The sequence below is a fragment of the Urocitellus parryii genome, chromosome 5 (genome assembly GCF_045843805.1).
Source record: "Urocitellus parryii isolate mUroPar1 chromosome 5, mUroPar1.hap1, whole genome shotgun sequence".
In the NCBI taxonomy this organism is placed as follows: Eukaryota; Metazoa; Chordata; class Mammalia; order Rodentia; family Sciuridae; genus Urocitellus; species Urocitellus parryii.
Window position 1 is genome coordinate 85,306,329 of NC_135535.1, and position 24,726 is coordinate 85,331,054.

The window sequence follows — 24,726 nt, forward strand, 5'->3', positions numbered from 1 at the left end:
CTCTCTACACTAAAAATAGAACATGCAAAAATTATTCTTTCTTGGAAAAAGATGCAGGCATCAAAAAGGGATCAAACATTAATATATGGCTTTATTTCATTAAAAATGTTGAATTAAAATATGCTTAATATCTCATCCTTTTTTTTCATTAAAAAATCTTGAACTTGAAAAAACTACCAAGAAAGCCCCCTCCCTCCAAAGAAACCTTTCATTCAAAAGAAACCTCTGGGGCTTATTTTTTAAAAAATATTAAAAAACATACAAAAACATATCAAAAAGATAGTGTACCACGATCAAGTGGGGTTCAAGGGATGAAAGGTTGGTTCAACATACGGAAATCAATAAATGTAATGCATCACATCAACAGACTTAAAAGATGAGAACCATATGATCATCTCAATAGAAGCAGAAAAAACATTCAACAAAATACAGCACTCATTCATGTTCAAAACACTAGAAAAACTAGGGATAACAGGAATATATCTCAACACTGTAAAAGCTATCTATGCTAAGCCCCAGGCCAATATCATTCTAAATGGAGAAAAATTGAATGCATTCCCTCTAAAAACTGGAATAAGACAGGGATGCCCTCTTTCAACATTTCTATTTAAAATAGTTCTTGAAACATTAGCTAGAGCAATTAGACAGATGAGATAAATTAAAGGTATACACATAGGAAAAGAAGAACTTAAATTAGCCCTATTTGCTGATGATATGATTCTATACCTAGAAGACCCAAAAATTCTGCCAGAAAACTTCTGGAACTAGTAAAGGAATTCAGCTAGCAGGATATAAAATCAACACCCATAAATCAAATGCATTTCTGTATATCTGTGACAAATCTTCTGAAAGGGAAATGAGGGAAACTACCCAATTTACAATAGCCTCAAGAAAAAAAAATACTTGGGAATCAACCTAACAAAAGAGGTGAAAGACCTTTACAACAAAAACTACAGTACACTAAAGAAAGAAATTAAAGAAGACCTTAGAAGATGGAAAGATCTCCCTTGTTCTTGGATAGGCAGAATTAATATTGTCAAAATGACCATACTACCAAAAGCACTATACAGATTTAATGTAATTCCAATCAGAATCTCAATGAAATTCCTCATAGAAACAGAAAAAGCAGTCATAAAATTCATCTGGAAAAATAAGAGACCCAGAATAGTTAAAGCAATCCTTAGCAAGAAGAGTGAAGCAGGTGGCATCACTATACCCGACCTTAAACTACACTACAAAGCAATAGTAACAAAAATGGCATGGTATTGGCACCAAAATAGACTTGTACACCAATGGTACAGAATAGAGGATACAGAGACTAAATCACATAATTACAGTTATATTTGACAAAGGCGCCAAAAACATACATGGGAGAGAAGAGAGCCTCTTCAACAAGTGGGGCTGAGAAAATTGGAAATCCATATGCAACAAAATGAAATTAAACCTCTATCTCTCACCATGCACAAAACCCAACTCAAAGTGGATCAAGGAGCTAGGAATTAAACCAGACACTTCGTCTATTAGAATAAAAAGTAGACCCAAATCTCCATCATGTTGGATTAGGTCCCAACTTCCAATAAGACTCCTATAGAATAAGAATTAATATCAAGAATCAATAAATGGGATGAATTTGAACTAAAAAGCTTCTTCTCAGCAAAAGAAATAATCAGTGAGGTGAATAGAGTGTGTACTAATTTGGAACAAATTCTTACCATATGCACATCAGAGAGAGTAATAATCTCTAGAATATATAAAGAACTTAAAAAGTTAAACACAAAAACCCCCAAATAATCCAATCCATAAATGGGCCAAGGAACTGAACAGACACTTCTCAGAAGAAGATATGCAATCAACAAATATATGAAAAAATGTTCAACACTTCTAGCAATTAGAGAAATGCAAATCAAAACTACTCTTAAGATTTCATCTCACTCCAGTCAGAATGGCGGCTATTAAGAATACAAACAACAAGTGTTGGTGAGGATGTAGGGAGAACAGCACACTCATACATTGCTGGTGGGACTGCAAATTGGTGCAGCCAATATGGAAAGCAGTATGGTGAATCCTTGGAAAACTGGAAATGGAACCACCATTTGATCCAGCTATCCCTCTCCTTGGTCTATACCCAAAGGACTTAAAAACAGCATATTACAGGGACACAGCTACATCAATGTTTATTGCAGCACAATTCACAATAGCTAAACTGTGGAACCAACCTAGATGCCCTTCAGTAGATGAATAGATAAAGAAAATGTGGTATATATACACAATGGAATATTATTCAGCATTCAAAGAGAATAAAATCATGGCTTTTGCAGGATGGAGCTGGAAAATATAATGTTAAGTGAAATTAGCTAATCCCAATAAACCAAATGTCAAATGATTTCTCTGATTTAAGGAAGCTGATTCATAATATGCTGTGGGGGAGGGAATGGGATGATTAAATGAACTCTAGATAGGGCAAAGGGGAAAAGGGGAGGGAGGGGAAGGGAAGGGACTTAGGGGTAGGAAAGATGGTGGAATGCGATGGTCATCATTACCCTAAGTACATGTATAAACACACAAAGGATGTGACTCTACTTTGAGTATAACCAGAAATATGAAAAATTGTGCTCTATGTGTGTAATATGAACTTTAATGCATTCTATTGTCATATATAACAAATTAAAATTTAAAAAATTAAAAAATAAATAATAAAAAATTAGTAGAAAACTTAGCACATTTCTGAGCACACAATACAGCACTGTTAACTGAAGGCACAATGCTGTACAGCAGATCTCTAGAATTCACTCATCTTGTACGATTGAAACTTTATACCCAGTGAACAGCAACTGCCAACTACCTCCTATTCCAAACCTATTCCAATGGCAATCACTATTCTATTTCCTGTTTCTTCAAATTTGACTACTCTAGATACCTTATCTAAGTTCTATATTCTTATTTAGATCTTAGCATACTACACATATTTTCTTATCTGAATTTCTGTTTCACTTTGAACTTTCAATCATTGAGTGAATATAAACAAACATAAGTGTCATGCACATCTGTTACATATTACAGAGTAAGTAATCTTGTGGGAAAACACTGAGCATAAAGAATACTGTTTAGTAATATAAACTTGCAGGGTATTCAAGTTTTTGAACAGACTTCCTACCATGGCACATCACACCAGGAAGACCAACATCTGTTTTTGAATTTTATCTTTTATACTTGGAATCTTAAGGAGGGTAGGAAAAGTTTTATTGGGTTCAGGTCAATGGACTGGCCTGCCCAGATTTTATTTCTAGGAGAGCCACTATTTTTAGGAGAATACAATTTCTGTTGGGGGTTTAAGTTTTACTGATAATCATCTCTAACTTCCCTAAAAGTCACAGTTGTTTTATGAGTCATCTGAAGAACCTGTCTCTCCATATTTCCAGTAAAAGCCCATAATGCTCCTCTCTCAGAGCTATAGCCTGGATCTTTTCAACCCTATCAAGTCCAATTGCTTTTTTTCTTCAACCCTCTCAAGTTCTATAGCTCTATATCTTGCTCCAGAACTCGACTAGAGGGGAAAATGAAGTTCTATATTGTAGGAGCCTGTGGTAGAGCAGGCATCACTGAAACTTAGAACCTGGGCAGCAAAGGACTTTGGCATTCCAGTTAGAATTTGGAATAAATTTGTTCATGGAAAAATGATGTAGTTAAATGGAAATGGAAAGTGACAGAGTTAAAGTAAGGTTCTACTGCAAGGGTATTAATATAGTGCACTTATGGTTTTCATCATGAGATTTCTATAGTCAAATCATGATTATTTTAATAATTTTTGATTCAAAAACATGCCACTGGGAAACAAAAGTTCTTTAGCTAAGAACCATGTGTCATTATAAAAGCCCACCTGAATTAAGCATCTACATTTGTGGAGACATTTTCCCACAAGATCAATGCCTTAATTAAGGAATAATAGCCAACCCTCCTTATTCCCAGATTCTACATTTGTGAATTTGTCTACTTGCTAAAACTTATTTGTAACCATAGAAGTCAATACTGGTGCTTTCATGGTTACTCAAGGATATGCAGAGTAGTGAAAAATCTGAGCTACCTGACACATTCCCAGCTGAGGCTGAATCAGAAGCCATTCTGCCTTTTTGGTTTTCTACTCTTATATTGTCAGTCAGTGTCCTTTTCTCAATAGACTTAGTGCCATATTTGTGTGTGTGTGTGTGTGTGTGTGTATGTGCGTGCGTGTGCACGTTTTGGTGACTTTACAGTTTAAAGTGGCCTCCATGTATAGTGCTGGAATGCTATCTAGTGTTTACGAGGCAAGGAAGCTATAATGTGAGGAAGAAAAATGCATGTTAGATAAGCTTTGTTAATACATGAGTTATAATGCTGTCAGCTGGGAGTTCAATGTTAATAAATCAATAAAATATGTTAAATAAGCCGTCTTTAAACAGAAAAACACCTAAAACAAGGGTATGTGTTAATTAATTAAAAAAAAAATGTTGTGACCAGAGATTCACAGGAAACTATGTATTCTCTTTAGGAAAAATAGTTCTAATTGAGTGTTTGGATTAAACTTACAAATATAATAAATAAATAAATAAATAAATATATACACATATATACATATATATATACACACACGTATAAATTACATTTAACTATATAATAATATTATTATATATTATATAGAGAGAGGGCGAGCAAGAGAGAGAGAGAAGGGGGGGGTTTAAAAGTTTTTTTTAAATTTTGAGATGGGGTCTCACTAAGTTGCTTAAGGCCTTGCTAAGTTGCTGAAGCTGAGGCCTTGAATTTGTAATCCTCCTGCTCAGCCTCCTGGGTGGCTGGGATTACACACATGCACCACAAAGCCCAGCATGACTGTATGTTTTTAAAAAGTATAACTTCCTTGTAATGGCAACAATAAATCTGTTGAGCAAATGCCATTACTTCCTGGACAATAGATGCCAATACACAAATAGCTTATGGTCAATTTTAATACTTAGGAAGATAAAGCACAGCAAGACAAAGATTCTGATATGCCACAGCAAAGAAGCCAGCCAAACTGATAAATTTATTCAGCGATTTGGTGTGGGAGTGCTATGTGAAGAAAAGGGAGATAATGCTTATAAAATATGCTGCTGAACTATAGGATAGAAACAAACTACCATCTTTTGAAAATAAGAAACATGTGCCAGCCCCTCAGTGCATGTTGAAGAACCCAGGACGATGGATATCCTATTTAAGTATTACTTGTAGGGACAATATAAAACAGAGGAAAAATTATTAATAATCTAGCTTTTCTCTTTCCCTATGTGAAAAGTTTTCATTGCCACCAGTAACCCATTTTTCCTAAAGACGTATTGATATTTTCTTTTAGAGATTTGTCTAAATCATAGGATTTTTTCTTCGATGGTAAGTTTTTAAAAATCTCAATTCTAACCAATCTGTGATTACTAATTATTAAATAAAATAAATCCATGTTCCTTTCTTAATTATTCATCCTCCTCAGGTGACAGCATTCAAATACTTAACAATGCCAAAATATGAACAATCAAAATATGAATGATCTGCAATAATGGCAACTGCCATATTTGGCATGAGTACTTTCCATATGCTAGGCATTGTGTACTGAGCCTCAGTTATCATAACCTCAACAATACAACCCATTGAGTTAGACGTCAATAATCTTATTTTAAAAATGAGATAAGTTTCATAGAGCTAAAAATAACTTTTTCCAAGGTTAACAAATCACATTCAAAATTTAGATGAATAAAGAAATTTAAGAATAAACAGGGCCATGCTTCTCCACAAGGACTCACGTACCCGAACAGCTCTTTTTAGACTCTTAAACTACCCTAAGAAATCTCATTTATAATTTCCTGGAGATTTATTTCTATCAACAAATAATTTTCAGAATGTATGTAAAAACTTGCCATTCTAAGAGAAAGAAAAGAGGCATAAGCAAGTAAACCATGATAAAAAACTGCAATTTCAATTCAAAGGAATCTATGACACACACATGCCATCCAGAAAAATGAGTATCTGATGGTGATTTGTTTTCAGGATCAACAAACAATTCTTCTAGTTTTTTAAAATTATATTCAGCTTTATTTCTACATAGTCCTAAATAAAGTATGTTTGAATGTGTCATTATTTTAACTCCTGTCTTAAATTCAAAAGTAAAACTTCTAAGAGATTTCCTTCATTTTCTTAAGATTTTAACAATTAGAAACTATGTTGTAGAATAAACCATTTTATTTCAAGGCAGTGCTGAGCAGTGGAAACAGCAGGCTTGGAGGTTCAAATCCTAGGCTCTACTTACTGTGGGATTTAGGTCAGGATGCATGACTTTCCTTATGGCACTTGTGAGAAATGGAACGAGGTAATATCTTAAAAATGTACCTAGTGCAGAGTTTGGCATATAGTATGAATTCAAAAGCTATTTTGGAGTATGGAAATGAAAAGTCTAGAAAGGAAAATGAACATCGAAGAAAAATTCTGAAAACATTAACAAAAGCAGTTGAAAATAAAGACATTTGGGCTGGGGATGTGGCTCAAGCGGTAGCGCGCTCGCCTGGCATGCGTGCAGCCCGGGTTCGATCCCCAGCACCACATACCAACAAAGATGTTATGTCCGCCGAGAACTAAAAAATAAATATTAAAAATTCTCTCTCTCTCTCCTCTCTCACTCTCTCTTTAAAAAAAAGAAAATAAAGACATTTTAGGTTATTATATCATGTCCCTAAAGAAGACCTCAAAGATTTTTAAATGGACATTAACAATGATAATTCATCTTTAGAAATTTCAATCACTTTTAGTTTGAGACATGTTATGAGTCCAGATAAACTTACTGGCATGAAAATCTGATCCTTTTATTAACAAGTATCTTTTCCCCTTAAAATAAACTTTTTAAATGAATACAACTAGTAACTTTGCTTTTACTAGTTGTATTAGCACTGCAGTCATCACCATAGCCTTCCCCACAAAGTAGCCCCTAATTTTTTGACAACAGACAGGGCCTACAAGCAGCTGCATCTCAGAGCAGGCATCCCAAAGGGAGTGTGAAGCCCACTCTTGCAGCCCCATCTCTGTAAGACGTTACTTCCATCTTGGGGCACCTTAACTATTATTTCGAGTTATGGCTGCCATTGCCACCACCAACCTTAGATGCAGTAGCAAACATTTAGGGACACCAGCAGGGTCTGGAAGCCCAACATCAAGGTAAGGTACACACAATCTGCATGGGTACTACAAGAATATAAGGAAGAAACTGTAATATCTCAGATCCACACTGCAAGAAAGGAAGACACATAGACATCATGAAAAAACAAGGGAGGAAAGTGCCCCAAACAAACCAGGACACTATAATAACAGAACCCATGGACAGCAAAGTTGATGAAATGTCAGAGAAGGAGTTCAGAAGGTTCATAATTAAAATGATCTGTGAATTAAAGAATGACCTAAATGAGCAAATACAGGCAAAAATTGATCACTCCAACAAAGAGATAAGAGAGCAAATACAGGTAGTCAAAGATTACTTCAAGAGTGAGATAGAGACTCTGAAAAAAAAAAGTCAGAAATCCTCAAAATGAAGGATACAATAAATAAATAAAATTAAATCCTCAATAGAAAGCATAACTAATAGACTAGATCCCGTAGAAGAAAGAATGTCAGATAATGAAGATAAAGTATACAAACTGGAAAATAAAGTTGATCACACAGTGACAATTGTAAGAAACCATGAACAGAACATACAAGAATTATGGGTCAGCATCAAAAGACCAAATCTAAGAGTTATTGGGATAGAGGAAGGCACAGAATTTCAAACCAAAAGAATGCACAATCTCTTCAATGAGATAATATCAGAAAATTTCCCAAGTACGAAGAACAAACTGGAAAACCAAATACAAGAGGTTTACAGGACACCAAATGTACAAAATTACAACAGATCTACACCAAAGCACATTGTAATAAAAATGCCTAGCACACAAATTAAGAATATTAAAAGCCACAAGAGAGAGGAATCAGATCACATATAGGGGGAGACCAAGTTATATCTCAGCAGATTTTTCAACCCAGACCCTCAATGCCAAGAGATCATGGAACAACATATACCAAGCTATGAAAGAAAAGGGATGCCAACCAAGAATCTTATATCCAGCAAAATTAAGCTTTAGGTTTGATGATTAAATTAAAACCTTCCATGAAAAACAAAATTTAAAAGATTTTACTACTAGAAAGCCTGTACTACAGAACATCCTCAGCAAAATATTCCTAAAAGAGGAAATGAAAAACAATGATGAAAATCAGCAGAGAGGTATTATACTAAAGGAAAATCTAATCAGGAGAAACCAAGTCACATTAAACCAAAAATAAACAAAAATGGCTCATCTCATAGGAAAAGACATCCACAGTCTGAAGGTGAAGGGTTGGGAAAAATCATGCCACTCACATGGACTGCGGATGCAAGCAGGGCTTTCTATCCTCATATTAAAAAATAAAGTAGATTTCAAACTAAAGTTAATCAAAACGTATAAAGAAGGACCCTACACAGTGCTCAAGGGAACCATACACCAACAAGACTTAACAATTATAAATATAAATGCCCCAAACAAGGGAGCATCTACATTCATCAAACAAACTTTTCTCAAATTCAAGAGTCAAATAGAACACAACACAATAATTTTGGGTGACTTTAACACACTGCTTTCTTCACTAGATAGATCTTCGAAACAAAAGCTGAACAAATTAACTCAATAATACAATCAATAACTTAGACTTAACTGACATATACAGAATATTTCATCATCCAATAAACGAATACACTTTCTTCTCAGCAGCACATACTATGCCACAAAGCAACTCTTAGCAAATATAAAAAAAGTAGAGATACTACCCTGCATTCTACCAGATCATAATGGAATGAAATTAGAAATCAATGATAAATAAGCAATAAAATCCACTCCAACACCTTGAGACTAAATAATATGCTATTGAATGAACAATGGTTACAGAAGACATCAAGGAGGAGGTAAAAAAACTCTTAGAAGCGAATGAGAACACAGATACAACATATCAAAATCTCTGGGACACTAAGAAAGCAGTTCTAAGAAAAAAGTTCATTGAATGGAATTTATTCCTTAAAAGAAGAACAAGTCAACAAATAAATGATTTAACATTACATCTCAAAGCCCTAGAAAAAGAATAACAAATCAACACCAAAAGCAGTAGAAGACAGGAAATAAGTAAAATCAGAGCTGAAATCAATGAAATTGAAACAAAAGAAACAACTGAAAAAACTGACAGAACAAAAAGTTGGTTCTTTGGAAAAAAAAAAATTGACAGACTCTTAGCCATACTAACAAAGAGAAGGATAGAGAAAACTCCAATCACTAACATACATGATAAAAAAGGAAATATCACAACAGACACGACAGAAATACATACGATAATTAGAAATTATTTGAAAACTTGTACTCCAATAAAATAGAAAATATCAAAGGCATCGACAAATTTCTAGAGTCATATGATTTGCCCAAATTGAATCAGGATGATATAAATAATTTAAACAGATCAATTTTAAGTGATGAAATAAAAGACACCATCAAAAGTTTACCAACCAAGAAAACTCCAGGATCAGATGGATACATAGCCAAGTTTTACAAGACCTTTAAAGAAGAACTAATACCAATAATCTTCCAATTTATTTCAGGAAATAGAAAAAGAGAAACACTTCCAGAATCATTCTATGAGGCCAATATCACTCTGATTCCAAAACCAGGCAAAAACACATCAAAGAAAGAAAACTTCAGATCAATATCTCTAATGAACATAGATGCAAAATTTCTCAATAAAATTTTGGCAAATCGAATACAAAAACATATCAAAAAGATCGTGCACCATGGGCAAGTGGGATTCACCCCAGGGATACAGCTGGTTGAACATACGGAAATCAATAAATGTAATTCATCATATCAATAGATTTAAAGGTAAGAATCATATGATCATCTCAATAGATGCAGAAAAAGCATTCAACAAATTACAGCACCCCTTTATGTTCAAAACACTAGAAAAACTATGGATAACTGTAATAAAAATAGGGATAACAGTATAATAAAAAACTCAACAGTAACATATCTCAACATCATAAAGGCTATCTATGCTAAGCTCCAGGCAAACATCAATCTAAATGGAGAAAAATTGAAGGCATTCCCTCTAAAACCTGGAATAAGACATGGATGCCCTCTTTCACCACTTCTATTTAACATAGTTCTTGAAACACTGGCCAGAGCAATTAGATAGATGAAAGAAATTAAAGGGATACACATAGGAAAAAAAAAAGAAAAAGAACTCAAATTGGCACGATTTGCTGAGGATGTGATTCTATACTTAGAGGACCCTAAAAGTTCCACCAGAAAACTTCTAGAACTAGTAAATGAATTCAGCCAAGTAGCAGGATATAAAGTCAACACTCATAAATCAAAGGCATTTCTATATATCAGTATAATACAGTTATATTTGACAAAGGTGCCAAAAAATGTACATTGAAGAAAAGATAACCTCATCAACAAATAGTGCTGGGAAAACTGAAAATTCATATGCAACAAAATGAAATTAAACCCCTATCTTTCACCATGCACAAAACTCAACAGAAAATGGATCAAAGACTTAGGAATAAAACCAGAGACCCTGCATCTAAAAGAAGAAAAAGTAGACCCTAATCTCCATCATGTGGGATTAGGCCCTGACTTCCTTAATAAGACTCCTTTGGCGTAAGAATTAAAATCAAGAATCAATAAATGGAATGGACTCAAACTTAAAAAAAAAAAAAAAAAACTTAAAAAGTTTCTTCTCAGCAAAAGAAACAATCTGGGAGATGAATAGAGAGCCAATAGCTTGGGAGCAAATTTTTACCCCTTACACCTCAGATAGCGCACTAATCTCTAGGGTATAATAAAGAACTCAAAAAGTTAAACACCAAAAAAATCCCAAAAAGCAAAACAAAAAAAAAAAAAATAACCCAATCAATTCATGGGCCAAGGACCTGAAGAGACACTTCTAAGATGATGATATACAATCAATCAACAAATATATGAAAAAATGCTCATCATTGCTAGCAATTAGAGAAATGCAAATCAAAACCACTCAAAGATTTCATCTCCTGCCAGTCAGAATGGCAGCTATTATGCATACAAACAACAATAAGTGTTGGCAAGGATGTGAGGGGAAAAGGTACACTCATACACTGCTGGTGGGACTGTAAACTGGTGCAGCAAATATGGAAAGCAGTATGGAGATTTCTTGGAAAACTGTGAATGGAACCACCTTTTGACCCAGCTATCCCTCTCCTTGGTTTATACCCAAAGGACTTAAAAAAAGCATACTACAGGGACACAGCTACATCAATGTTTATTGCCGCACAATTTTCAATAGCTAAACTGTGGAACTAAGCTAGATGCCCTTCAGTAGATGAAGGGATAAAAAAATGTGGCATATGTACATAATGGAATATTACTCAGCAATAAGAGAATAAAATCATGGCATTTGCAGGTAAATGGATGTAGTTAGAGAAGATAATGCTAAGTGAAGTTAGCCAATCCTAAAAAACCAAATGCCAAATGTTTTCTTCACTATAAGGAGGCTGATTCATAGTGTGAGAGGAAGAGAGAGTATGGGAAGAATAGACAAAACTCCAGATAGGACAGAGGGGTTAGAGAGGAAGTTTAGGGGAATGGGGTTAGAAATGATGATGGAACGTGATGATCATTAGCATCCAAAGTATATGTATGAAGAGACGAATTGTTGTGAATATTCTTTGTATACAATCAGATATGAAAAATTGTGCTCTGTTTGTGTAATAAGAATAAAAATTGCACTCTGTATGTGTAATGGATCCCGCTGTCATATATAAATAAAAAATAAATAAAAGGAAGATTTAAGTACAAACAGACTTGTGGTATTTCTCTTGAGCAGGTATGCTTTGGTACCTTCACTGTAAACCAGCCAGACAAATGGCAATGAGTCCTTGTTTTTACTGAATGTATAAACAACAAAAATAAGTAATTAGGGACTGCAGTTATAGCTCAGTGAACAAGCACTTGCCTAGCCTGTGTGAGGCACTGGGTTTGATCCTCAGTACCACATAAAAATAAAGAAATAAAATAAAGGGATTGTGTCCATTCACAACTAAAAAGATAAAAAAAATAAGTCAGCACTCATGGAATTCATACTAGGGGACATGCCATTATTTCATACACATATACACATTTAATCCTTTCAATACTCATTTGTAGCTTTTTTGTAACATCAATCATTATTATGAAAATGAGGCACATAGAAACCAGATGTTCAGCTATGGTCACCCAGTCAGAATAATAATGCTCACAATCAAAGTTCATGAAATAGATTTTAGTAAAGTTTATAAAGACATTAGTTATTGGTTTTCCTGACTCAGGAAAGTAAACAAGTAGATGTGACCATATTAGCTGTAAATTCCAACAAAGTTGAATGATTGATTTAGTTCCATATTGCCACAAAACTGAGAAGCATGGAGTTCATATTCAATAATCAAATCAGACTTAGTAAGAAATATATGACCCTTGAAGTTCCTGATGAAAACTCTTCCTAATTTCCCTCAACTCAACAAAGCAGAACTAGAGCTAGAGTCTGAATCCAAATGTAATACGATTCCCAAAGTCTAGGTCCTTTCCATGTAAGTTGCTAAAGGCAAAATCATTTTTCTTTTCCATAACTGAACTGATACAGGCCACTTCCTCAGTGAATTTTATGTCAGAGTGATGGCAAACTATGTTTGTTACCTTATAGTCACCATTCAGATATAATAAATCCAGTTTCTGAATTCAATATTTAAAATAAATTCTAATGTTTTGCAATGAATACCACTTGACATAATAGGGAGGATGACAATGAACTTCTCATTCATGATGTCATAAATATGAAGTGATCAATTCTGACCAACAAGCTCATGCTTTTTTTTTTTTAACAAAAAGGTGTTTATTTATTTCCCAAGAACCTGTTAATATAATGAAGGTGATAGGTATACTCATAGGATGGTTATGTAATTTTATCAACCAGATAAATGATTAAACTTCCAAACTCAAACTGCATATAAGTTGGAACCTCTAGTTGCTTTCTGGATCAGACATTTTTAAATTCTAATTTGTTATATATGACAACAGAATGCATCACAATTCATATTACACATATAGAGCACAATTTTTCATATCTCTGGTTATATAGAAAGTATATTCACAACAATTTGTGTCTTCATACATATACTTTGGATACTAATGATCACCACATTCCACCATCATTTCTAACCCCCTTCCTCTCCCTTCCCCTCCAACCCCTTTGTCCTATCTAGAGTTCCTCTACTCCATGCTCCCCCTCCCAACCCCACTATGAATCAGCCTCCTTTTACCAGAGAAAACATTTGGAATTTGTTTTTTGGGGGATTGGCTTACTTCATTTACCATTATATTCTCCAACTCCATCCAATTACCTGCAAATGCCATAATTTTATACTCTATTATTGCTGAGTAATATTCCATTGTGTGTGTGTATATGTATATATCACATTTTCTTTATCCATTCCATCTACTGAAGGGCATCTAGGTTGGTTCCACAGTTTAGCTATTGTGAATTGTGCTGCAATAAACACTGATGTGGCTGTGTCCCTGTAGTATGCTGTTTTAAAGTTCTTTGTGTATAGACCAAGGAGCGGGATAGCTGGGTCAAAAGGTGGCTCCATTCCCAGTTTTCCAAGAAATCTCCATACTGCTTTCCATACTGGCTGTACCAATTTGCGGTCCCACCAGCAATGTATGAGTGTGCCTTTCTCCCCACATCCTCGCCAACACTTACTGTTGTTTGTATTCTTAATAGCTGCCTTTGTGACTGGAGTGAGATGAACCAACCCTGCATTCCTGGGAAGAACCCTACTTGATCAATTTGCACTATCTTTTTGATATGTGTTTGTATTCTATGTGCCGGAATTTTCTTGAGAATTTTTGCATCTATGTTTATTAGAGATATTGGTCTTAAGATTTCTTTCTTTGATGTGTCTTTATCTGGTTTTGGAATACGAGTAATATTGGCCTCATAGAATGAGTTTGGAAGTGTTCCCTCTTTTTCTATTTCCTGAAACAAATTGAAGAGTATTGGTAGTTCTTCTTTAAAGGTCTTGTAGAACTCGGCTGTCCATCCATCTGGTCTCACACTTTTCTTGGTTGGTAGGCTTCTGAGGGCATCTTCTATTTCACTGCTTGAAATTGAGCTGTTCAAATTGTGTATATCTGGGCTGGAGCTGTGGCTCAGTGGTAGAGCACTCACCTAGCATGTGCCGGGCACTGGGTCTAATCCTCAGCACCACATAAAAATAAATAAAATAAAATAATTTGTGTATATCATGCTAATTCAATTTAGGCAAATCATGTCTAGAAATCTGTCAATACCTTTGATATTTTCTATTTTTTGGAGTACAAATTTTCCAAATAATTTCTAATTATCTTCTGTATTTCTGCAGTATCCATCCATATTTCCTTTTTCATCACAGATGTTAGTAATTTGAGTTTTCTCTCTCCTTGTCTTCATTAGTACGGCTAAGGATATGTCAATTTTATTTATTTTTTCAAACAACCAACTTTTTGTCAATTTTTTCGATTTTTTTGTTTCAATTTCATTGATTTCAGCTCTGATTTTAATTATTTCCTGTCTTCTGCTGCTTTTTGTGTTGATTTGTTCTTCTTTTTCTAGGGCTTATAGATGTAATATGAGGTCATTTATTTGTTGATTTTTTTTTTAAGGACTGAACTCCATGCAAGGAATTTTACTCTTAGTACTGCCTTCAAAGTGTCCCAGAGATTTCAATATGTTGTATCTGTATTCTCATTCACCTCTAAGAATTGTTTAATCTCCTCTTTGATGTCTTTTGCAACCCGCTGTTCATTCAGTAGCATATTATTTAGTCTACAGGTGTTGGATTAACTTCTATTTTTAATTTTATTACTGATTTCTAATTTCATTCCATTATGATCTGATAGAATAAAGGGTAGTATATCTACTTTTTTATATTTGCTAAGAGTTTCTTTGTGGAATAATATATGGTCTAATTTAGAGAAGGATCCATGTGCTGCTGAGAAGAAAGTGTATTCTCTCATTGAAGGATGAAATATTCCATATATGTCAGTTAAGTCTAAGTTATTGATTGTATTATTGAGTTCTATATTTGTTCAGCTTTTTTTGGAAGATCTATCTGGTGAAGAAAGACGTGTGTTAAAGTCACCCAAAGTTATTGTGTTGTGGTCTATTTGACTCTTAAATTTGAGAAGAGTTTGATGAACGTAAACGCCCCATTGTTTGGGGTATATACATTTATAATTGTTAAGTCTTGTTGGTGTATGGTTCCCTTGTGTAGGGTCCTTCTTTATCCCTTTTGATTGACTTTATCTTGACGTCTATCTACTTTATTTAATATGAGGACAGAAACCCCTGCTTGTTTCCGCAGTCCATGTGAGTGGTTTGATTTTTCTCAACTTTTTACCTTCAGTCTGTGGATATCTTTTCCTATGAGATGAGTCTCTTGAAGGCAACATATTGCTGGGTCTTTTTTTTAAAAAAAAAACAAAAAAAAAAACAGTATGCCAGTCTATGTCTTTTGATTGGTGAGTTTAGGCCATTAACATTCAGGGTTATTATTGAGAGATGGTTTGTACTACCAACCATTTTTGTTTGTTTTGGTATTTAACTTGATTTGGTTTCTCCTTTGATTAGTTTTTCCTTTAATGTAATACCTCCCTTTGCTGATTTTTATTATTGTTTTTCAATTCCTCTTCATGGAGTATTTTGCCAAGGATATTTTGTAGTGCAGGCTTTCTAGGTGTCAATTCTCTTAACCTTTGTTTAGGGAAGATTTTAATTTCATCATCAAATCTAAAGCTTAATTTTGCTAGATATAAGATTCTTGGTTGGCTTCCATTTTCTTTCAGAGCTTGATATGTTTTTGCAGGATCTTCTAGCTTTCAGGGTCTCGGCTGAAAAATCTTCATATAATCTAATTGGTTTCCCTCTATATGTAATCTGATTCCTTTCTCTCGTGGCTTTTAATATTTTCTCCTTATTCTGTATGTTAGGCATTTTCATTATAATGTGCCTTAGTGTGGATCTGTTGTGATTTTGTACATTTGGTGTCCTGTAAGCCTCTTGAATTCAGTTTTCCAATTCATTCTTCGTACTTGGGAAATTTTCTGACATTATTTCATTGAATAGATTGCTCATTGCTTTGGTTAGGAACTCTTCTTTTTCTCCATTCCAATAACTTTTAAATTTGGTCTTTTTATGCTATCCCATATTTGTTGAATGTTTTACTCATGGTTTCTTACCATTTTCAATATGTTGTCTACATTCTTTTCAAGATTATATATTTTGTGTTCATTGTCTGAGGTCCTGTCTTCTAAGTGGTCTAATCTTTGGTTATGCTTTCAATTTAATTTGTTTTATTGTTTCTTTCATTTCAAGGATTCCTGTTTTTTTTTTTAGAACCTCTGTCTCCCTATTGAAAAAAATCGTTTGCTTCCTGTATTTGTTTATGTAGATCTTTGTCAAGATGATCTTTTGCGCTCTGTATTTACTCTTTTATATCATCCTTTAATTCACAGAACATTTTAATCATGTATATCCTGAACTCCTTCTCTGTCCTTTCTTCTGATGTACTAGCCATGGTTTCCAATAATGAGGTATCTTGATATGTTTGGGGGACTTTCTTCTCTTGTCTTTTAATAATGCTGTGTGTCTTCCCTTCTAGCATTGTGGATCTGATGAGTTATCATTTTTTACCCTGTAGGCTTAAAGTATCCCAGTAGGGATCCAATACCTCTCCTTTGAGGTGAATGACAATGTTATCAGATCCCAATATAATCAGTATACTCTCTAAAAACAAATGTTTGCTATTAATACATTTACAGTTTGGTGACAATGTACAGGAATGATGAATTCAATTATTACCTACAATATACTCAGTAAGTTTGTAAAAAGGTTTACAGTTTCTTATGGTGGACAAAGAACTAGGGGTGAGGAGTAGGATGATATGCTGAGGAGGTAGGAGGTGAGGATACAGAGTTGTTATATCTTAGAAAGTGTGAAAGAGAAATCTAAAGAGGAAGATTAGTAACAGGAGAAGGGAGAGGAAGTAATTTTGGGTAGACAAGTAGGTGGGAAGACAGTAGAGTACATAAAACACACATAAAAATGTTAAAATAGTAGAAACTGGTGGGATTAAAAAAAAAAAGAATATACAATACAGCTGTCCTATACTATTCAGATGTCCCAGTCCTCAAAATCCTAATTCATGCAAAGTACTTGGTTTCACATGTTGTGAATGTGAGGGCGGAAGAATAGAGAGGGAGAGGAAAAAAAATTTTTTGAAGGAAGAAACAGGATTGTTTTGGGTGGAAACCCATATCTTTCCCTTCTCATCCAATATGTGGGGCTGACTGTTGTTAGCTAGTATTTCTGCCCTCAGGATGCTGAAGGAAACCAGGGTGTCACTGTGTTGGAGTGTGAGGTCATGGCTGCTGGGGAGTGGGGGGCATTAGAAACTGGGTACGTGGCCAGCTGGAGTTCTAAACTGGGTGTTGCCACTCACTGAAGATGGTGATGAAGGTGACCCAAGATGGAGGCACCTGCTTTCAGCAGTGGGCTGTTGGGTCGTGTGGGGGCAGCCAAGTGATGGCATTGGACAGTGAGTTCAGAGATGAGTTCTGTGGTGTCCAGTGTATGGAGGGCGGCTGACTTCAGAGCCTGTGTGAAATTCTCGGGTGCAGGCAGGCTACTGCGTGTAGGGAACTATCTCTGCTCCTGTAGAGTCCCAAGATGGCGGTGACTGGGGGAGCCCCATGTTGGTAAATGGAGGTCCACACTCTTTTTTTTAAAAAATATTTTTTAGTTGTAGATGGACACTATACCTTTATTTATTTATCTTTGTGTGGTGCCGAGTATCAAACCCAGGGCTTCACATATGCTAGGTGAGTACTCTACCACTGAGCCACAACCCCAGCCCCACGTTGTTCATTCTTAAGACTAGAGTGTTGACTTCAAATAGCCAAACTTCATATGCCAAAACATGCTTCTTTGGAGGGATGTATTTCTAAATTAGTTTGTAATTATTTCAAGGACAAAATAAAAAAATATATATTTTTAATATCTTTATTTTATTTTTTTATTTTTATGTGGTGCTAAGGATCAAACCCAGGGCTCACAGTGCTAGGCAAGTACTCTACCGCTGAGCCACAACTCCAGCCCCCAAATAAAATATTTTGAAAGAAATAGTAACAAAACAAATATATATGACTGAAGAAAATTGGAGCCCCTGAGTCCTGGATCAAAGTTGTTGCCAATCATATTCCTACAAAACTTCATTTTAAGATTTAATTAACAGGGCTGGGGATGTGGCTCAAGCGGTAGCGCGCTCGCCTGGCGTGCATGTGGCCCGGGTTCGATCCTCAGCACCACATACCAACAAAGATGTGTCCGCCGAGAACTAAAAAATAAATATTAAAAATTCTCTCTCTCTCTCTCCTCTCTCACTCTCTCTTAAAAAAAAAAAGATTTGATTAACAGTAAACAAAGCAGAACAGTTTAAATGTTTCTTAAAATTTTATTATCATATATATTTAGTTGACAAAGTACTAAATGTCTTACAAGCCTGGAAGGCAGAAATTGTATTTTGCAAAAGCAACCATACAAGAAATTTTGTTAAACTGGAACTATTTCATTTCATTGAGAATTTTTAAAAAGCATCTATCTGAACAAGTTTAAAGCACAATAACTTTTCCATTATCTTTAAGAGGCAAGAAAGTTTTTGCTTCTCCTATTTGTTTTCTGAAGAAAACTGAGGTCAATTAAATAATTACATCTCTAGATGACATGCAAATATAGGTGTACCCTTGGTGATATTTTAAAGTAATAGGTATTTTCCATTACATCAAAATTCATCAGAGGATAATTAGCGTAATGAAACAAATAATGCTATTGTTTCTCAAACCCATACTTTTTCCTTCATATTACCTTTAGTTGCCATTCTCTTTAAAGACATATTGTGTGCTGCTCTGCAATTAGCTGGGAGTGTTTGGGGTTTCAAATGATCTAGAAAGTGTTATACTAATTTATTGGCATTCAATATTATTGAAGAAGATAGTTGCTAAGTTTGAAATATGCACTGTGAAATTTTAGGGCAAAGAACCTGGTATTTATTGTAAATATCATCAGTGATGCTCACTAACATGGTATTCTATTAGATAATAACCTATTCATAGAATTGAGTTTTGGCGTAGTCACTGCCCTTCATTGAAACTACTGTGTCAGGTGAAGATGAATGTGACTTGTCAATTAGGAGTCAGATTAAACATGAAAAGCTACCCCAACCTAGGGCACAGGAATAATATGAATGTCTCAACTGTAGGGTACAAATGCTGAATCAATTCTCTAGTTTAAATTCTAGCACACTTTCCAAATTAAACTGCTTATATAAATGGGGGAACCCCTAGTTTTTGCTATATTTAAATAAACATTTTTGCATTTCACTAGTATATCTATAATATCTTTATATTTCCATAATCTTTATATTTCCTCAAGCCCTACATTTTCAAGTAGAAAAGAAAGCTCAAGCACTGCTAAAGCAGACATCCTGGTAAAGGTTGCCTGCAGGAGAAACATCAGCTCATGGGTTATGCCAGTAGTCACTCCACCATGCCTCTGTGAGTTGCAAAGTTGGAGGGACAAAGAGCACAGTAATAAGTGACTATTTAGATAGGAAAGGGATTGGGAACAATATTAGAATAGTGTACATGTCTTGCATTTGACAAAATCAAAAAATTTTAATTAAAGTATAATATACTATAGAAAAATTCAGAAATCTTGTGTCATGAACTTTCATAAAGTGTACACACCCATCTAATCACCTCCAAGATCAAGAAGAACCTTTCTCTTAGTCCCAACTCCCCCAAAGGCAAAACCCCCCATGATCTCTATCATTATAGACTAGTTTCACCTGTTTTTGAACTCTGAATAAGTGGATTATAACATATGTAATAATGTCTGGTTTGCTGGCCTAACATTGAGTTTGCTGAGCTTCATCCATGTTGTTGTGCATAGCAATAGAGCAGCAGAGGTTTTCACTGCATAAATGTACCACAACTTATTTATCTATTCTAGTGTTGACTGGGCTATATAAATAATGCTGTTTTGAACCTTGGAGTAAAATTGTTGCATGCTGCAAATGCAGGCTAACTGATCTCCCTGCCTGCCCATCTTGCCTCTCTCCTTGCGTATCTACTTTGTACATCATAGCTATAGGAAAATCTCTTTCAGGTAAAAATCCACATTACTGTTCAGAATCCTCCACTGGCTCTCCATTGCCTTTGGGATAAGATTCAAACTCCTCACAGATCACTGATGTATTTACTGCTCCTTGATCATCTTGAAACTTTACTCATTCTTGTACTACTTCTTGAACCTCTTGGCACAGTGGCTGACAGAGCGGGTGTACCATATGTATCTTTTGAATAACATAGGTATTAACTGCACAGGGCAGATTCTGACATGGTTTATGCTTATTAACTGGGGAAAGAACAGAACCAATGAGAAAGCCTAAGTGTGAACTCAGAGGTGGTAAACTGGCATTTAAGTATGTTAAGCTCAGAGAAGTCCTGCAGTCCACATTGAAATTGATTTGAATTCCTAGAATAAACATTACATCTTACCATTGATGATATTGTGGATATTAAATATCACATTGTAAATATCACATTGTAAAATTCTAAAACATTTTCCCAGGCAATACCTTAAGAAAGAATGGTATGATTCTAATCTATGATCCATGGTTCCCATATTATCTTAAATTTTAAGTGAAACAGTTAACTGAAACAAGTTTATGGATATTATTTTTTAAATACCCAGTGAAATGAGATGCTTGAGTAAATCACACTTATGAAAGCAGATAGAAAAATAACTGCTAAACAATGTCTAATGTATCTTAAAAACGGGGAGTGGGGAAGGGGCCAGGGAAATCGGTATAGTATAAAATTCTACTGACATAGCCGTTGAACACCTTATCACTTAAGTAAAGCTTTTTCCTCCCTAAAAACAAATTAATCAAAATAGATAAAATGTCACCAGTCAAGAAAAAAAGACATGCTCCACCCTACAAATTGAGGGTTTACATAAAAAGAATGTGAGGAATCTAATGAAATCAAAACAAAGGAATTGATAAAGTAAACAACACAGATTTTCCAAGCCATTTTCAGACTCTGGTTTATAAATTACCTATCTGAATAACTTGTCTAAGATTATGAAGACAAGCAGACCCATAGATGGGCCTAAAGTTAATATTCTCTCCTATTCCTTAGCTTGGGAACATACAAAGTGTACATAAACATGTGCCCTTTTCCAATCCTTTCTTCAAATGTTATTTGCTTACTCAGTTGACAAATTATTGTTTGTTTTTCCCTTTAACTGGAGAAGAGATAAAACAGCCTTTTCTGATTCATAACTTCATTATTTCAGAAAAGAATTATGTTAAACTCAGTGAAAGAAATGCCCACAACATATTCATGGGAAAAGAAAGATTAAATAAATTATTAAATGTTTTACTATAAAAGCAGGAGCAAAACATGTCCAACAAAATGAACTCACATATTCATGTTAGTTTGAAATAAATATATTTAGTGCTCATAAAATAATAGAAAGTTGGTGGTACATAGCTATAATTCCAGTGGCTCTGGAGGTTTAGACAGGAGGATAGTGAGCTCAAAGCCAGCCTCAGCAAAAAGTGAGGTGCTAAGCAACTCAGTGAGACCCTGACACTAAATAAAATATAAAATAGGTCTGGGGATGTGGCTCAATGGTCTAGTGCCCCTGAATTCAATTCCTGGTATCCCCCTACCAAATAATAATAATAAGAAGTCACAGTCCAATAAATCTGTAGATACCCAGTTTCATTTTAAAAACCATACTCTTAAGTATCTAAACATTTATTCTATAACTAGCAATTCATTTTCTTAATAAGGGTCTTCCAAAAATAAAAGTAGCTAATTACATTTTGGATATTTTGGGGGCTGGGGATATAGCTCAGTTGGTAGAGTGCTTGCCTCACATGTACAAGGCCCTGGGTTAAATCTCCAACACCACTAAAAAAAAAAAAAAAAAAAAAAAAAAAAAGAATATTTTGAATTGGTAAGGGACATACATATTTCTATACAGATGTCCAGAAAAATTGGAAATTTGCATGTAGGAGTCACATAAAGCTATAAAATTCATTTAAGTATACTCTAATTTTGCTTTAAATGGAATCTCCTCAGCATTAAGGTACAAATTCATATCAGAATGCCCCATGATTCCATCTTAAAACTCATTTAGGCTTGAAATTTAGTATTTTAATGTGCATATACATTTATTGTACATATACACACATATATTTATATTTGTAACCTTGTGGTATATGTGTACACACACACACACACATACACACACATTCTTTCTCCTGCTTTCTTAACTATCATTAAAACTAGAAAGAAAAAGGGTTTTCCTTTCTTGTTTATAGTTCCTGGTCTTTCTTCTTTATATTTCATTAAAGTAACTGAATTACCCAGCAGATAAATTATTCAAGTTGATACAGTGTTAAGCCATTTCTAATTTCCTAAATTTCCACAGACTCGTAATATTAATCCAACTGAGCTCCCAGAGAATAATGTAAAGCTTTATTAAACAAACTAAGCAATGACAAACTCTAAAAACTGTTCATTTGCACAATAATTTAAGAAATCCTCAAAAACTTAAGGCTGTGTCTCCATGGGATAGAAACCAATGTATTCAGGTTACAAGATACAAATTAAATAGAGTTATTAAATTTTAGACTATGGAAAAAATCACAGAGTAAACCTATACAAATCAGCCTATCAAAATGAACTCAAATATTCACATTAGTTCTATACAAATATAGTGCTCTGAAAACAATGAAAAGTCACAGTTCCATATAGAGCCAGCAGTTACCTTATTAATAAAATAGGAATCAAGGATTCAAGGTTGAGGAGGTGAAGTGTGAGAAAGGGGGGTGTCAGGGAAGGCTTTCGTGAACAGCCTGAGACAGATGCTTCCACAGTCAAGAGGTCCCACTAATAGCAGATCAGCTCAAGGACTAGCAGAAAGCTCCCTGGCCTTGCAGCACAAGTCCACCAGGAAAATAATTTCCTACCTTTTCTATCCTTCCAAACTTCAGATAGTTTCCTTCCTCTAGGTCAGGATTACTTCATCACTCCCTCTTGCCATTCCCACTCCTGACCTCCTTCCAAAGTCCCACTTCACTGACAACCCATTTAGAATTACTCCATTACTCAGAATTTATCCAATAGTGGCAGACAATTAAGAAAATAAAGTTGCTAACTTTTAAATTCAAACCCAAGGAACCAATTATCTGTGTTTAGCTAATAAGTGCAAAATCTTATGATAAGGAGATACACAAACTTTGTTTTTTAAAAAATAAAAATGCTAACAAAGCTATGATTTAATAACTAAAAAAGCAAAACCACAAGAATATTATATAAAACAAAACAAGACCAAAACAGACAACAAACTAAAAGCCAATGTTTAAGTGAATCTAATACTCAAATAAATGGGCTGAGAGAATAAGGTTAATGCATGTTATATGGAAATATCACATGAATTCCATTAATTGGTATAATTAATGTTAATAAAATAAATATTAAAAATGAAATTGATTTAATTTTAAATACACACTGTGATTCACAAGCCATTTGTTAATTATCAGACAAGGAGATGAGACATTTTGCAACATGTGATTATTTAGAAAAAACACAAATGACATTCTTTTCCTTTGTATAGTTATTCACTAAATCTAAAGAGATGACTTGATTTCTCTAAATCAAGCCATTAGTTATAAGTTTTATTTAAATAAATCTATTCAAGAAGCAAATAAGTTATTCCTTCAACTTCAAGGTCACAGGTGAGTCCCTTTAAGCAGGGTAAGAACACTCAGTAAAAATTCATGCCATTAGAAAAATCAATGGACTATGACATGGAAATCATCAACTACTAGCATACCTTGAAGTTTCACACAATGGGCAATGAGTTACAATGTAAGAATAATTACAGCTTTGAGATAACGCCTTCTGTTTTTAACACCTAAAAAATTCAAATAGTGTTAACAAGTTGTTTAGATAATTTATCAAGTTAGGTAAAGTAGTTATCACTATCATTTTGAAACACCTCTGAAGTCAGAACTCTGCCCACTTGGATCTCACCATCCTCTCAGATTCATCATTCATCATAGGGGATGGAAAGGAGTAAACAAAGAGGCCAGAAAACCCATAGAATGTCTAGGGAAAACTGAAGAATGAAGATTGTCCATATCCTTAGCAAAGCTAATTCTGCAGGTGCCATGAAAGCCACCTTAAGAATTCATCTTCTGAGCCTGATCTGAGCAATATGCCAAATGTCACAGGAATAGGCCTCCACTAAAATCACAGCTGTAGGTCATGTTATCCATCAATCACATGGAAGATCCATAATGTCCCTTCACATTATGAGTGCCACTAGGATAGTTAAAAACAAAACAAAACTAAAAGCAAGCTTTAAGAATATAAACATTTTCTAGGAAAATAAGGGAAACGCGCTACAATTATTAAGGAATAAATGTCCATGAATGCTCCC

The 24,726-nt window shown here is 34.6% G+C and overlaps 2 protein-coding genes across 3 annotated transcripts in view; one reads left to right on the forward strand and one right to left on the reverse strand.

The window, feature by feature from the left end:
- Positions 1-24,726, reverse strand: part of Rassf8 (Ras association domain family member 8) — a 129,408-nt gene that overhangs the window by 24,204 nt on the left and 80,478 nt on the right. The window lies entirely within an intron of this gene.
- Positions 7,124-24,726, forward strand: part of LOC144255013 (uncharacterized) — a 223,049-nt gene continuing 205,446 nt past the window's right edge. The window contains exon 1 of the mRNA XM_077799072.1: positions 7,124-7,206. Within this exon, the coding sequence (XP_077655198.1) occupies positions 7,124-7,206 (83 nt within the window). The remainder of the gene's footprint in view (positions 7,207-24,726) is intronic.